The 17694-nt window shown below is 39.5% G+C and overlaps 1 protein-coding gene across 7 annotated transcripts in view; it reads right to left on the bottom strand.

The window, feature by feature from the left end:
- Positions 1-17694, bottom strand: part of KCNQ1 (potassium voltage-gated channel subfamily Q member 1) — a 329508-nt gene that overhangs the window by 193107 nt on the left and 118707 nt on the right. The window contains exon 14 of one of the 7 annotated variants that reach the window (XM_068193963.1): positions 9363-9573. The exons of the other annotated variants lie outside the window; for them this stretch is intronic. Within the exon in view, the coding sequence (XP_068050064.1) occupies positions 9507-9573 (67 nt within the window). The 3' untranslated portion in view covers positions 9363-9506. Of the gene's footprint in view, positions 1-9362; positions 9574-17694 lie in introns of those variants that run through there. 7 annotated transcript variants of the gene reach the window in all.

Raw genomic sequence — 17694 nt, 5'->3', positions numbered from 1 at the left:
ATGATAAGTTTTATTTATTATATCTCAGAGCCATGCTATTGTAGGCTGTCTGGAACTTTATTTTTTGTGTATTAATATCAGTTCCTGGTTATAATTTCTTATTTATCACCAGCAATGACACAGGAGTAAAGGAAACAACTTGGCTTTCAGATTCCTGCATAGGCTTACAATATTGACAGTATACAGTTTAGAAATCAAAACATACATCAGGTGGTGATGCTGTTTTTATTTATATACTTTCAACAAAAAATGGCCCATGAGTGTTGTCTATTACCATATTAATAGCTAATGAGAAACAGAGAAATCAAGGAGAAATACTTTTTAAGAGGTCCTGTACAAATCAGTGTTTTGGGGACAGCAGTGGCATTAACAGCAACCAATTCTTTCATCAGAAGTGTGGGGCAGAGAGACAGGAAAAGTCCAAGGATTTGAGGCTGCCCAGAGGTGTCAGAATGATTTGGTGAGAAGTGAGAGAATAACTAAAGGCAGATGAAAGGAAAGAGTACAGTTTGAGGCTTATAAGTTCTTTAGGACAACACACAGGAGGACAGGAGCTCTACAGTGGAAGGAGGTCCACATTAAGGTAGGTTTGAGCTACTGCCTCTCCCAACACAAAGATTTTGTGTCCTGCTTTGAAATGGGGAATATGGTGCTCTGATCCAGACGTATCCTAGGTCTGTAAACTAACAACTGCACCTTGACCACAAAAGCTTCAATGGCTCCATGGACTGAAAGTTGAAAGGATTCTAATTTTGTCTGTGACTTGTGCTGAACTTCATGTTGATGTATATAAGATTGACTCACTATGAGAAATATCCTTTTTTATATAATTTGGGCTTTTCTCCTTCAATGAATTGAAACAATTGAATTTTATATACAAATGCTACACAACCATTTCTTAAGGAGAATGCACCTATGCTGCAGGTAGATTCTAGCACATATTAAAAAACAATCCCAAATTTGTCATAATTTTAGAATAGCTGTCAAAGTTTGGTTCAAGAGTTTCATTAATTATGTATTCAAGTGCAACATCTAATTTTACCAGACAGTACTCCAGAATCCTGAAATGGAAACACTTCTACTTTAAATGATTTCATGAGGAAATAGCATTATCAAATTATTCTTACTATTCTCAGAACACTCAGAGCTAAAATAGAACTCCATTTTAAATGCAACCAGAGTAATGAGCAGTGCATTCAAACAATTTTTATATATAAAAAGTTATTTCATGTTACAAAGCAAGTAAGAAATTAAAAATCTGAAAACTGCACACAAATGAAGTGCTTGAAGGAACACTTTTTATTTTGCCAATTGAAACAGATTTCATAAATGAAACCTCCTAGAATCAGGCTCTTCTAAGGGAGATGTTCCAATGTATTTTGAACACACTGCAAGTTCAAGAGATTCAAGACCCCCTCTTTCAGTATGTACAAATATTTCTCACTTGTTCAGTCTCAGAATCAAAGACAGCAGAAGAACTAATGCTGTAACAGTTTCTGATTTAAAAAAGCCATAAATCAAAGTGTCAGTCTCATGCCGTTTCCCCCTTATTATTTGTAAAACTTATTAAGCAGCACAAACTTCATATTTCAAAGAAATAATTTCTGTTTAAAATTATCAACCCTTCCCCTCTCTCCATGTGCACATACAATTAAAATTATACTTGCAAATATAACGTCAGTAAAACTGACAGGCCACATACTGGCTACTCCTAGTTTGCATGGTATCACACATTTAGGTTATGAATCACTTAAGTCAGGCTGATGAACAAGCACCGAGTTGTTCATCTGAGAACCAGACACTTTGTAGCAAGTTTCCTATTTGAATGGAAGGAACAATGCTGGCAGAAGTCCCAGAACTGCTCACACCACGAAAGAAACAATGTGACAACAGCATGGCAGGTTTATGATAAATATTTCAGAAATATGTCTTTTAGCAGGAAGGGATTAACATAGACATTAGGGATAAAAATATTCCCAGTAGCATCTAGTTGGCATCTCTTTTATGCAAAATGAAAAGCACAGCATAGAGGATCATTTCAAATTATTTGAATGCAAATTCATGACTATTAGAATAAAAATAAATTTTAATTAACTTTATGGTCTTTCACTGGGAAAATATGAATAAAATTGTGTCATTTAATTTGTTCTTCTGAAAAGCAGACCTGCATTTTTTATTTTCCAGAATTTTAAATATACATGCAGTGCCAATGAAGAGGAAGGAAAATCACCTTCATAGGACATAGGTAAACAGTTCACCATTGCTATTTAATTTCTACATATAATTCAGCAGTTCTCTCTCAAATGGGGAACAGGGGCTATGCAAAAGACACTAAAGCATGGAGGGACCTAGCAACAAACCCAAAATGCATTTAAGTCTGTTTTGCTAGCCACCATCTTAAACTTATTTCCCCAAGTAATAAATAACCTCCTCAATACAACAGATAAAAGAATCTTTGCAACATTCAGGTACAGTAAAACAAGGTACTGTCAAAGCTGTCAATGCCTCTGTGCGTGTGAAGCAAACACTGCTCCGTGTACAATGTCCCCTCTCTGTCCAGCTGGTAATGAACATGAGATTGTGCTCTTTGGCTGTACATCAAGATCAGCTGACTGAAAAGTAACACCAGCACAGACCACATCTAGTTACAATCTGGAGAAGGTATAGTGAACATGCAATACAGATTTTTTTTCTATTCCTTTCTGCCAAATGAAGGCCCTGTACTGCTCACACAGGCTCACAATGGATTTAAAACTCACTTGACATCTCTGTCAGCATTTTGGAGGTCTCACATGAAGAGTACAGTCTAAGAAGAGGCTGTCCTTGACAGTGAAGTTACACTCGAAACAAAATTGCAAGTCTCCAGTGTGGCTTTTTGCTTTTCTCTGTAATATTTAAAGTCAGCTTTCACTAAGTGTTAGGGAACGCGAAAAAGAGGGAGAGCAAGCTGCTAAACAGCTCGCTCTGAGAAAAGCACAAACATTTTGGTAACGATGATGCTTTACACTGAAGCTCTTAGAACAATATTTGTTAATAACATTATGATTACCAAAATTCAGTGTGGTAATATATGTTTTAGTACACATTGTTTTAAGGCAATATTCACAGTAAGCAACTATGTTACTTCCCTGCTTGGAGGAGAAGAAAGATTGGTCTTTAAAAGGGAAAAAAGAGTATTTTAATATAAGCTTCTGCCATCCCATGAGATTCAAGAACAATTAACTGTTAAGACACTGTATGTCACCCACACACTGGTCTCTGTTGTTCAAATAAAGAAAATACTGTAGGGTGGTTTTTGGACTACTTTGTGCACCACAGCTCCAGGTGCTTCTTTTTTGGCTAGCTCTACATACAGTTTCAGGCTTTTGGACTGTCTCTACAAATGCAAAAATGTTGATTCTTCTTGCACAGGAAGACTAGGAATTCAACTAGGAAATATATATGTATATATAAGGTATTCAAGTCCAAGTGCACTTGACATTGCATTTGGAAACCAGAGATAAAAATATTATATAATACAGTCACAGTAGTAAGGAATACATAAAAGAGCAACATGCATTCTCTTAGAAAAGAAAATGACAAGAACAGTAACACAAAACAACTCAGCATTAACCCAGTGCTACATTATTCAAGACCAGTCATCTTTGATCACGTGCACATTGGTCGCAGTATTTAGTTTATACAGTTTGACTCAACTATCACTATTGTAGAAACCTATCAAGTTCAGACATATAGACATTTTATGCAGCATGGTGATATTGTGAGCATATCAAGACCAGCACTTGTTACTAAATCTGGGCAAAACTCTTCATTTAAGTTGTCATAAGGGCAGCTCTTCTCGCTGAGCGCTGGAACTATTTACTCTCATCTGATCTCCTCCAAGAATGCTCTAATTCTTCCATGCAACAGTAACACATGAAATACTAACTCAAGCTTGCACTTTTTCTAAGTTTCTGCAGTTTTTCTACACCTGATGGGTTATTTTTTAAACTCTATATTTAGACAAACAGTGGGAATTCCACAGCCCTATTAAAAGTGCACAATACAGTAGGAGAAGGTGCTGGTTTGACAGGAAAGCATGATCCAGATATTAACCTAAGTTTACTCACTTACTGATTGCAAGAAAACTATTCCTGTTACATCAGGATAAACTTGATTTGTGTGTAAAACAGAAGCAGTAAAACAGAAAAGCCAGCAGGTAAGAAGCTCACTTCACCACCAGGTGAAATCAGGTACTAACCCAAGCAGAGCCCCTGAAAAGGAGAAGCTGACAGAGCACATCCTTGTAACTCAGGAGCCAATATAACTCTTGGCAAACCTTTTTTGCTCTTTTGCCAACCAACACCACTTGCCCATTGATCAGTGTTTAGGGAATTCTTGTTCCCTTCTGTAATCTCAGCTAGACACCACTCAAACATACCTGGTGGTTCAATGGAGACATGCACAAAACTCAAACCAGTGAACAAACAGAAGATTTTTTGTGCCTCTCAGCTATAGACATCCAAACCACCACGTAAAAAACATGACTTATAGCCTCAGCAGAAAAGCTGCTTGCAGTGCTCATGAAAATACATATTAACTATGGGCATGAGTACAGCACTGCACAAACAAAATGTCATTACCTCTCTTGATGGTATTCTTGAAGTAAGAGCTATAATAATAATACATTACCTGTTTTTATCTACCTTACGTCCCAAAAATAACACATTTCACAACTGATTGTTATAAGTGTGTGTTGCAAGCACAGTATTACTGATTCTGCTGCTCTCTGCCTATTCACAACTGGTCAGATCCATTTTTTTGTCCCATTGAACTGAGTATGTATTGAAGAGAATGCTCAACAGAAGAAACCCTGTGCTTGTACTATGCATGAGTAAACAGGTTTGGAATGTGACTTTGAGAGTAACCATTCATATCAAAGTGATCACTTAATTCTGCAAAATTAATCTAACCCCCTTCAGCAAAAAAAAAAAAAAACCCGATAACACAAGCCCAAAATATTTAGGAGATGCTTGGCTCTGTATGCACTTGTAATCTTTACTTCTTTAACATGAATCATGGTGGGAAAACAATCTTTTAATTTCTTCAGATTTCTGTACTCTGAAGTGCTTGGCCACACCAAAACACATTATTGTACAACATCCCAGTCACATAACCACAGTTACCAACTGCCACGACCTGAAAACAGGGCTGCACATTTATGGAAGACTGTCCTTTATACAGCAATTAAGCAATTATACAATAATTAAAGATGTAAGACCTATTCAATACATGGAATATTAGCAATTTTTGTCTGCCTTTGTTTTGTACAAAGTCTTAGCAATATTTGCGCTGACAGGAAACAAAGGCAGGAACAAGAGAACAAACACAGATTTTATCATCAGGATTATCTAAATGAGAATTTATTTCTTTATCTTCAGTTCCCAGGTAATCTGGAATACAGATGGAGACTTAGTGCACATGTGGATATTTCTGCCAGGCTAAGCCTGGGAAAAATCTTTCTCTTTTTCTATCTGACTGAGCTGAGAATATCCACATGCACAGAGTGAAAACTCTATAAAATGAAGACACATTAATGCATAATTGGAAAGGCATAGGATCAGTAGTCAGAGTGAGGGTATTGAAGAAGCGCACAGCATTTAAACCACGGTTTTCAGCCTCCTGGATAAGAACAGCACTGAAATATTCCACAGATAAGGCACTTCTGGAATTGCTTAGTAGGCAAAAGAAACCCCTCAGTGGTACCAAGTGCAATTAAAATCTTCCAGTACTAATCCATCTCAACTCAGTATGGTCAATGCACAGGGAAGGAAGGGGAAAATTAATGCCTTGATGAGCAGTGAGCATTGTTGAACTCTAGATCATGGGCAAGGCAAGCAAACAAAATGAACCTTGATGGAAGCAGTAGATGAAGTGCTGCAATATACAGGCTATTTGCTATGCTTAAACAGAGGTTTGAATCCTTCAGAAGTTTAAAGTACTAAGATAAAAACAAGACACTTTCTGAGCAGCTGATTTGCTGCTTAAACAAGTTACATAGGAAAAATAATAATGCAACTGATGATTCACTGATTTTTATATCAAATATTTTAAAAGTATATTTATACCAAAAATCCCTTTTATATTTTCTGAAATACTTTTTATTTTTAAAACAACAAAGGCAAAACAAAAGATCTAGCAATTGGATACCCGAGAATGACTGATTAGCTGCTCCAAATGCAAGATACTCTTTGTCACACTTTATCAGCAAGTATCTCTGTCCCCAGGATAATACTTGGGAGGGGATTTTTATGGGATGGGGTTTGCCCTCTTGGCTACAAAGGCACACACTGCTGACTGCTACTGAGCATCACCAGATCCCTTTCTGCAGAGCTACTCTCCAGTTAATCCTTTCCCAATTGATACATATGCTCAGTGAAAAACCTGGCATTTGGCTGGTGGAATTTCACCCCATTAATTGTTGCAAAATTATTGTGTAATTAATCATTGTGAAATGTTCCAATCTATCTAGATCCGTCTGCAAGGCTTCCAGTCCCTCAAGACAGTCAACAGCACCTTCCAGTTTGGTGTCACCATCAAACTTGCTAATGGTGCATTCTACTCCTGCATCCATACTTTTGATAAATATGTTGAGCAGCCCTAGGATTGAGCCCTGAGGACAGCACTGGTGGTTGCTCACCAGCCAGACACAACCCCACTCACTGGAACCTGGGAGCCCTGCCCTGCTGCCAGCTCTGCACCCAGCACACCATGAACCTCCTCATCCCACAGCTGGACAACTTGTCCAGAAGGATGCTGTGAGGGACAGTACCAGAAATCTCACTAAAATGCAGAAAAACTACATTCACCACCTTCCCTTCCCCACCAGGTGGGTGACCTGACCACAGAAAGATCAAATTAATTAAATGGGACTTGCCCTTTGTGACCCATGTGATGGCACCTGATGACTGCATTATTCTTTAAACACCTTTCAACAGTACTCAGTACATTCTTCTCCATAATTTTTCCAGGAACTGAGGTTGGTCTAGCAGGCCTGCAGGTTCCTGGGCCTTTCTTCCCAGCCTCCTGGTAAATAGGAGTAACAGTGGCTGGCAGAGACCTCCCCAGGCTCCCAAGGCCTTTGGTAGCTGATGGAGAGGTGTCCTGCTGTAACACCAGTGAGATCCTTCTGCACTCAGGGATGAATCCCAACAGGCCCCATGGACTTGGGAACATTCAGCTCTTACAGGAGGTCCCTCACAGTTTCAGGGTCCACAAGGGGAAAGCCACTGTCCCAGCTCTCACGGGCTTCCAGCTCTGGGGATCGCGCACACCAAGGTTTGTGAGTATCACCAAAAACTGAGGCAAACACACACTGAATGCCCCCGCTTTTTCTTCATCCCTATTAGACAGGTGACCATCTTCAACAAGGATCAGGCCAATGTTTTCTTTAGACCTCCCCTTGCTATTAATGCACTTCAAAAAGCCTTTCCTGTTATCTGAAAGAGCACTGGTCAGTTTCAACTGGAACGGAGCTCTGGCCCTTGGTGTCTTCCTCATGCATAGACAAACCACAGCTCTGTAATCCCCCTGAGAAGCCTGACCTTTCTTCCAGAGATAGCCAGAGCTGAAAGTCATTATCCAGACCCAGCAATTACAGAGCTATTAATATGAACTGTACAGATTAGTCTTTACCCAGGAAATCAAATCAAAGTTGCAACATAAGTCTTCCAACTTTTCGTTCTCTTCCAAAGAAAACAAAAGCTGGAAGCTAGATTTTTTTGCAAAAGATAATGCTAAAAAAAAAAAATCAAGCATTTCTCTAGACATCACTCTAAATGGAAGAAAGGACACTGACAATAAAAAGCTTGTTCTTTGAAAGAAAACAGTAAAAGCAATACTAACTCACTGCTCAACTGTTGCCAGCTGAATTTAAACAAAAGATAGGCCCAAAAATAAGTGTCAACTCTATACATCCTCTCAACCTGGGAAAGAAGAGTTTAAGATTTGGATCCAAATTCTGCAGCACAAGCCCATCTCTAATTAAAATGAATTAGATTTAAGAAGGAGATGATAATAAATATATAACTTTGACTCCTGTGGTGACAGCAGCCTGTGTGCCAAATTCTTGCCAAAGGCATATTTCTATGGTCAAGCTATAAGGCTATAAAAATAAGGGTTTATAATAAAAGTACTTACAGATGTTTAACTCCAGCAGTGCTTTTAGAGACTCCTGTAACAAATGCTACCTTGAAATGACAAGGTCCACAGTCCATTCACCGTGTTTAATTGCAATGCTGATTCAACATTTATCTTCCCAAAGAAGCAACAAGGCATCGCTATCAGCTCTGGGATCTCTGATGGAGCATATTCCAGCAATTCTGCAATGTTCTACTTACACAGCAGCTGCAAGAAGCGTTCTGAACCAAGCTTTTTCCATGAAAAGATAAAGTGTGTAAAGCATACATGGGTATAAATGAGCTCTTATAAAGTCAACTATTTAAATTAAGCACAATGATTCCACAAGATGTACTGGATAAACACATAGCAAAAAAAAAAAAAAAAAAAAAAAAGGAAAAGTTTATCCAAAGACTTGTCAGAATATGGAGTGTAACACTTTTTATAAGTCTAACTTTGGAAGACAAATCTTTTCATTTTGAAATGAGATACGTTAATAGCAGACTACAGAGACAAAGGTAATAAAAATAAGGCACTACAACCTCCTCAAAGGTTATCCACAGCTTCCAGGAAATTTTTTATTAAGATGAGCCATTTCAGCCAGTAATTGGAGGAGAGGCAGCAGGGACACACTATCATATCAGCCTTCTAACTCCAGGGCTCTTATCAGCCCCTCATTCTCTCTTAGGACTCCACAATTATCTCTTCCCTAACTCCTCCTCTATCAAGGAAACACAAAGCTGGGTCTGTATTAGGCACAGAGGTGTGTATTTTAAAAAAGACCAATCACAGGCTAAGGAAGCCAGACCTGTGGTCTCAAGAATATTTTAAAGGAGTTCTCCTATAAAGCAGCTACAAAATACTTTATCTATTCACAGTCAGGCCAAAGGGTGCAAAAGGGTACCATCAAAGGCTGGGCTGCCAGGCCAGGGCCAGCTGTGCATCCATGCACTTTGCACCGGCAAGAAGCATTCATGGGGGCTAATGCAAGCACTGTGAATCCTATTCCTGAGTCTATTCTCTGTCTGACACAGAGTCTTTGGATCTGTGTTAAGAGATCTATCAGACTCCACAGAATCATTTCCTACATTGCATTCTCCTGCAGCTGGGGGTTGAACATAACACAGTCTTGTAACTGCATTTGGGTCTCTGTCCCTGTATCCATGTGTCCTAGATACAGTGAGATGGCACAGCTGATGGATTGCGGGTATCCGCTGGATTCCCACTGAGTTAACAGCAGTGTCAACAAATGTTTGTTTTACCCCTTCTTCTTCACTTCCTCCATACCTCAGGTCAGAGATGCTGCAGTCTATGTAAATCTCCCAAAACTGGGAATATGCCAATCAGTTTTACAGCTCTTCAGAGTTACCAAGGTATTGTAAAGGGCTGCAATCCCTTTTAACAACTGGAACAAAACTAAACGGCCCAATGCGTGATTCAGAAAAACCCCAAATAGCAAAACCACCACAAACCAAACCGCCCCTGCCTGCAGTTTCATGTGTCTTCTGTATTTCAGTGTACACCGTTACCTTTAAAATAAATAAAAAGCATAGGCTACATAGCTGAGCCAGAAGCTGTTATAAACATGGGGTTGGATTTCACCACAAACTTTTACACAGTTACAATGGAAAAACTCCAGGTTGATGAGCACTCACTTGGTTTTGGGAGGGTTTTGTTGTTGTTTGTGAGATATTTTTTGGTCTGTTGTTCAGTGGTTTGGGGATTTTTTGCAAAAAAAAACGTATACAGTAACACTGTTTCTTTAATAGCATAATTATAAGACTTACAGGTACCTGAATTGTGTCAACTGCCAAGGACAGCAATGGGAATTACTTAGCTTAAGTTCCTAGAGATTTATCTCACTGTAATAGTTTGAATTTAAGCAAAGTTAAATTTGGTTTACAGAGCATCAGAAAATTTCCTAACAGCAAAATATACTAGACTAGAAACAGTCTCTTAGGGAAAGCATTATCACTTGAGTCAGATAAAAATGGACCAGAGGAAAATACAGTAGGACACAATCCTGCATTGGCAAGTGTATCAGCCAAGATGATCTAAAGGGTTTTCTTCCTTTGGTTTCTGTTAAGTGTGAATTGTTCATAAAGTGATTGCAGTGGAATATGTTAAAATATTCAGGAACCACAGTAGCCACATCAGCTAATAGTCATTCCCTTTCAGCTTTCCACAGCCTTCTTCCTACCAAATATGAGAGTAATTTAAGCAGTGGAGAGGAGCAGAGCCTTTCTGCGAGGCTGTGATGTCACCCTTTGAAAGGCAGTGCACCCTGGAGTCACCGCATCCTACCGGGAACGCACACTTTGAACTTTTCAGCAATTCTTAACACCTACTGCGTCTCTGCTTGGTCTCTTGTAGTAGGATTAACACAAGTATGTGTGACAGGAAAAGCGGCTTTGATTTGCTTGTCTTCAATTCAACGGTCAGTGCACCAGTTCTGAACTGCTTAGACTGTGAACTGGCAGAACTCTAGTTCAGAATAACTTGCAGAAGTTAATTATTTTGTAACCATCACAGATGATTTTTGGTTGGTTTTAAGTCATCATTTCAATTAAACCTGAATTTTTTAAATTTTCAAAACAACAACAAAAAAGACAAAACCCAACAAACTTGGTTTCTCCTTTGCAATAAAAGCATTCTTAATCTCTGCTAAACCAGGTACATACTGTACATCACACTGTTTCCTTCATGGAGAAGAGTTAACCACAATTATGAGACATTTACAGCAGCAAATTATTTATTCCTTTCTGCTTCCAGAAATGACTGAAATATGTCAAAGCAGTAGTCTCAGTTCAGAAAAATATTCAAGAATGTGCTTAATTCTAAACATGTCAACAATCCCGTTAACTTTATTTAGATTTAAAGAGATGCATAATTTGTTTGCTCAGTAAAGATATGATTTGTAATGTGCTTAACCTTAAGCATACACCTATATACGCTATAAAATGTACATACCACTTCAGAAATTAACCCAGAAAGAATGATGGAGGTAAATACTAGCAAAAAGTATGTAAAGGTGCCTTGGAGAAAAAAAATAATGGAAATAAGATTTTCAAAATAAAATCCATTCCTACTCGAGGATGCTGTTTTGAAAAGCTCTTGTATGCGCTGAAAAATTCATGCACTGGAGCAAGTACAGGTGACTCAACAATTCTTTAATCCTCAGAGGAAAGAGAGAGAAGCAGTAAGAGTTCAGGTACAGTTCTCTGCCTGAGGCCACAATATACAATTCTACTACAAAACAAATTGTAAACATCATTGTTCATCAAAATGCACAGTAAAGTAGTCCAGGATAGCTTTTGGCATTGCTGTCAGCTCTTTCTCAGGGTTTAATGTACTCTGATAATCTCTACAATAGTTTTCCACTAGCAGAATGTAACACGTTAGTAAAAATGGGTATTCTTAAAATTAAACAAGGGCATCATTCACAATTTCCTATCCTGAGACTTTTATTCTACAGTTTTTAAGGAAAAACTCAATCAAATTTTGTTTAAAAGCTTACTTAACTGCTACATTAAGATTTTAACTGAAAGGTTAAAAACAAGCTCCTTTTCATCATTATCTTGAATATTTCTTTCACATTCAAATGAATGGTTATATTAAATTTCTTCAATTTGAGTTTAATTTTATATCTTCATTCTCAAGTGCCAGAAAGCCCTGCACTGCTTAGCAACTGGAATGAAAACTCTGTGCATGGTCAGTACTGCATTGCAACCTTTTCATGCAACTTTGTGTTTAGCTGGCATGTATAATTTACCAAATACCTCCTATTAAGAATATTTTAAATTGTTTTTAAACACACAAATTTAAAACAATTGTTAGCTTAGAATACCATTTAGGTACCATAAGAACAAATGAAACTGTAATCATTGTAAATTTTAAGGAAGTTGTGGCAAACTGGTACTGGAAGAGTTACTAAGAATAAAACCTGCACTTGAATCATATATGTTCCTAATTTAGCATGAAGTCCTTACTTTATTGATGCTCTGTTGAATAGAGACATATCTTTGAACTGCCCTGTTCTGAGGCTTCTAAGCACTCCAAAGCATGTGCCTGCCTTGCATGGAATTATACCATGCCAAGTCCTGACTCAGAAAACTGGATGTGTCAGATGTTTCTCATGTCCCTAAGGAGGGTATTTGAAGGTTTTCATTTTGGTCTGTGTCTTTATATCCAGCTTTCTGTGGGCTGGCTTTCTAAGAAGCACATCCATCATGTGTACCTGCACTTCTAGCCCACCCCCTTCCTGCAGCACCATTTATTATCTAGTGACAGCTGTTGGGTTGTTTTCTGGCACGTTCAATTTCAATCCCAGCTTTGGTACTGAAGGAATTCACAGTGCACTGCTTTCAGGTCAGTTTAAAATACAATCCCAAGCACACAGATCCTGTTTAGACTAGCACCATTTCCACTCCAGCACCAGGTTCTGACCATGCCATCACACACAGAGCAAGGCAGTGACTAAAGACGGTGCTGGCACGTAAGGTTGGGACAAATCCTGGCAACAAAACAATACTAAAAACTCTGCATAAAATCGAAGGCCTGCTCAAATTTCTGGCAAAACCCCCACTGACTTCCATGAAGCCAGGAGCTACCCACCTCCTCTCTCAGAACAAAGGAATGCTAGCGCTGAATATGGGTTTAAATGTTGCCTGCACGGCAGCACACAAAACACACCTCACTGCTTCGCAGCACCGAGCTACCAACTGCCAGGGCTGCCCGTCCTGCGGAGGCCACAGATGCTGCTGAACTAAACCCAAGGCAAACAAGTGTCAGCCAAACTTTTCTTTTCTCCTTCCCTTCCCTGAGTGCTCTATTGGAAACACAGGGGGGGAAAGGAGAGGGGGAGGAGGCACAGATTATGTTTCAAATGAAAATAAATGCAGTTGTTCCCAAACCACTCTCCAGCTGCTGTTTGTCATCTTCTCCAGGACACAATACAGGTTGTCACTACTTGGAGCCACAGATTGCCAGCTAAGAAGGGTTGAAGGACAGGAATACACAGGTTACGCTACTGAGATACAGAAAAGCTGAGTGTAGGAAACCTGTATCAGCCACCTGCACCACACACTTAGAATTTCCTGAGCATGTTTTAGTTAAATTACATTAATGAATCAAAATTAGAAAAGTTGAGGAGAGCAGGGAGAAAAAAAGAAAAGACTGTCAAAATACATACCCACCAATAGTAAAGAAACAAATTAATTATAATTTTTTTACATATTTTTTTAGAATGAATTGGTAAAAATAAGCTCTAAAAGATCTTTAGGCCCATTTCTTAAAAAGGCAGCCTGTGTTAAATACAGTATTTCTCAATGGATTATCTTCTACCAGATTTTACTCTAGTATGTAATGTTGATCATCTCATTTCTCATCCAAGATTGCTGACTTCACATCAGTACTTATTGCTAGGATTATCATCTTTAGGAACTACAGAAGTTATTGTATAATAAATAATAGTCAATGAATCAAGCATGACTTCACCATTGCATTAGCAGCTTCCTTCACAGTTGCCTACACTCACAGAACTTTAAAGATTAGATGCTTTAGCAATAGAATTTAGAAGTGACCTTGGTAATGAGAGACACATTCAGGAAACTGAAATGCTTTTGAGTTACTACTTTAGTTTGTTTCAAATCCCAGAGTAAGGAATGGAAAAGGCAGCAACTTTTCTCTCTGAAAATAAAATTACAGATTTTTACTTCTCTTTTTCTTTAACCAAACTCCCTAACTGGAGTTGCATTATTTATAGTCCGAATGCTTTCAAGGCCACAACACATATGAGAAATGCAATGAAAACTGACAGCAGTATGGATCTGCACTTTGTAAAGAGGCTCTGTGGTTACATCTCTAATTATTCTAGTGAGAGAAAGAAAAAAGAAAAAAAGGAAGCAATTTGGTGAAGATGTCAACATGCAATTCCACACAGGTCTGATTTTCCACACAACGTTCCTCTTGCTGAGCTAATGCTTCAGCCAAAGCTAGTGGCACAACGTACAGCTGTACAAGTACACAAACAAAAACATAAACACACAAATAAATTACCTTGAATACTTTAGAAACCACCATCACTGTTATCAGTGCCTATATATAAATGCCCTACCATAAATGCAAGCTGCAAAGAGACTTTGCTTTCATCATAGCTCAATATGAAAAGGTAAACAATATTCCTTTGGGGAAGATTTTAAAAATAAATGGGTGGTTATATATTAAGTGTTTTGCACTACTGTTTTTCTCTTTTGTGAACTCTGCTTTGGCTGGTTTGCCATGTTAGGGACTAAGGGGAAACCAGCTGAACATAAACTGTTTTGAAAGTTTGTATCTGTAAACTTCTGAGACAGCCTGAGGGAGGTGGTGATAATTCAGTATCTTATAATAGCAGGCAGCACAGAGATCAAAGAGAAGGAAGACTTGGCTGAAACCAACTATGACTGCTTGACTGTGTGAGGTACTAGTAAAAATAAATTATTTTTTATGCCTAAGGAAGACTGTCTGAACTGCAGCCCTGTACACCTTCCACTTTTCTGGGCTTTGTTACAGCCACAGTGCCATAAGAGCCTCCTGCTGACAATACATGTCTTATGTCTTTGATATACACTTGGAATAGATGTGAAGGTTTGGCTACACTTGTATAGTCTTTTCCTTGAAAATACAGTTTTTGTTCAACTAAAATTTGGAGCTTTTTTTTTGTTTGTTTGTTTTAACAGAAAGCTAGGAAATGATTGAAACTGAAGGTCCTTGAAGTTCAGGTAGAGAACATAGTAATTTTTTCAGATGTATCATCTCAGGATCTGGACTAAAGTCCCAGTACTGAATACTAACTCCTTATAAAGTGCTAAAGCAGACTCTGTCACAAAATCAGTGTTTTATTTGCGTGGGATTTTTTTAAGATGTTCATTAATTATGCCAGACTGCAAGTGTCTGGGTGTGATTTTGTCTCTGGGAAGACTCTGGAGGCTGGCTGACCTGTACACAAAGACACTATTTCTTTCTATAAACCTAAGACAATTGTACATCTAGTACTGAACATGGCTCTCCAAATGCTACTTAAAATACTGTTGTGCAATTTTTTTTGGAGGATCTATTGCCAAAGAGAAACTAGTGTACTTGACTTCAAATTTCTATCTATGTCCTATCACAAGAGAAAAAAAGCAAGTGTTCCAACCCAGAGGCAGATGTTTCTTCAGCTTAGAGAAACATATTCAGACAAACTACATGGTGTTTGTGATACCTATTCAATTTCATGATCCAAGGGTGTCAAACAGATGTAGAAATGGCTTTGGACTTAAAATCACATCCAACTTGTTACGGGTGTGAGCCCAGAGGAAAAAAAATAGTGTTTTCTTATCCATAAGCTACAAATCATTTGATACTCTAAATCCCAATTAAGCTAGTGCTTAAATTCTTCACAAGTCAACAGCTACCTAACTTGGAGCAAGCACATCAAGGCATTTTGCTGAACTATGGCTTTGGAAAACAAGGCAAGGCACACTGTCGATCCTGTCTACCTGGATTTCAGTAAAGCCTTTGGTACCTCTCCCATTGCATTCTCCTGCAGAAGCTGGGACCTCATGGCTTGGAGAGGTGCACTCTTTGCTGTGTTAAAAACTGGCTGGATGGCCAGGCCCAGAGAGTGGTGGAAATGGGAGTTCTGTCTAGCTGGGGCATGGTCACAGCGGTGTTCCCCAGGGCTCGGTGCTGGGCCCAGCCCTGTTCAATCTCTTTCTCAGTGATCTGGAGGAGGGGATCGAGGGCACCCTCAGTCAGCTGCAGACACACCAGCCCGGGTGGGAGTGTTGATCTGCGCGAGGGAGGGCAGGAAGGCTCTGCACAGGGATCTGGACAGGCCGGACCGATGGGCTGAGGCCGACTGTGTGAGGGTCAGCCAGGCCAGGTGCCGGGGCCTGTCCTTGGGTCACAACCACCCAGACAGGGCCACAGGCTGGGGCAGAGGGGCTGGGACCCTGCTGGGCAGAAAACGACCTGGGGGTGCTGCTGACAGCAGCTGAACATGAGCCAGCAGTCCCAGGTGGCCAAGAAGGCCAAGGGCATCCTGGCCTGGATCAGCAATAGTGTGGCCAGCAGGACCAGGGCAGGGATTGTCCCTCCATACTGATGAGACCACACCTCGAGTGCTGTGTCCAGTTTTGGGCCCCTCACTGCAAGAAAGGCATTGAGGGGCTGGAGAGAGTCCAGAGAAGGACAACAGAGCCGGGGAAGGGTCTAGAAGACATCCCGTGAGGAGTGGTGGAGGGAGATGGGGATATTTAGCCCAGAAAAAAAGGAGGCCGAGGCAGGATCTCATCACTCTCTACAATTGCCTGAAAGGAGAGTGTAACTGGGTGGGGCTTGGCCTCTTCTCCCAGGTACCAGATGACCAGGAGAGAGGACATGGCCTCAAGCTGTGAGCAGCGAAGTTCAGGTTGGACATCAGGAAGAAATTCTTCACTGAAAGCATGGTTAAGCATTGGAATGGGCTGCCTAGGGAAGTGGTGGAGTCACTGTCCCTAGAGGTGTTCAAGAAACATCTGGACACAGCGCTTAGTGCTATGGTTTAGTTGGCATGGTGATAATTGGTCTAAGGTTGGGCTTAATGATCTTGGAGGTCTTTTCCAACCTCAAGGATTCCATGACCTCAATAAGTAAAAAAGATCCAGAAAATATTTCCTCCCCTAAAAATAAATAGAAGTATGACAGAAGCAGAAGTGACATCATCCTATACTTGTGCCAATTATGGCCTAGGTGCTGAAATGACAAATCCACTAAAAATATCTATGAAAAAGTGATACCACATTACATTTATATTTTTGGAAAAAGAATGTAAGGAGAGTTTTTCGTCCTGTATCAAGACATCCAACATTGTTACTGTCAGTTAAACCATTTGCAATTCTGATTACACCACTGCCTTGAGGCTCCATGCAAAAAAAAAAAAATCTCTTCTCAATTAAAAATAATTTACTGATTAATTTGCTGACTCATAGGTTCTTTAAAAAAACATTTACTATCTTTACCAAGATTTTTCAATATTATGCTGAAGACTGCATGTTTCAGATCAGTAAGGCTTTTTACTGCCTCCCTTTTTCTGGCTGTTTCAAAGATGCTGATTAATCTAAGTTACTACATATCAGACGTTTTAATTGTGAATGTTTTCAAGCTCACGTCTGCCTTACATCTGCATTCCCCTTTAATATATAAATATTACCACTGTATATAAAGCCCTGAAAAACACATCACAGAGAAGAATAGCCTGTGTTGCATATATACGGCAGACAAACAAAATTCCATGGAAAAACACACACTGTAAACATCAATGCCTTCCCATTGAGGACAGCTGCTGTAACACAATCCAGGGTGCCTGCTGCCAGGATTTTCCACATGAGTGCATCTTCTTTTAACCGCTGCTCAAACATTGGCTGAAAGAGGAGCTGCTAGACTGAACATGTGTCTGCGCTCGGATGACAAACACACGGCACAGCACTGGAATGCAGAGCAAACCTCGGGGTTTGGGCGGGAAACGAGCTGCCC

Source organism: Anomalospiza imberbis, chromosome 6 (assembly GCF_031753505.1).
Source record: "Anomalospiza imberbis isolate Cuckoo-Finch-1a 21T00152 chromosome 6, ASM3175350v1, whole genome shotgun sequence".
NCBI classification, from domain to species: Eukaryota; Metazoa; Chordata; class Aves; order Passeriformes; family Viduidae; genus Anomalospiza; species Anomalospiza imberbis.
This window is presented reverse-complemented; position numbering and strand designations above follow the sequence as displayed.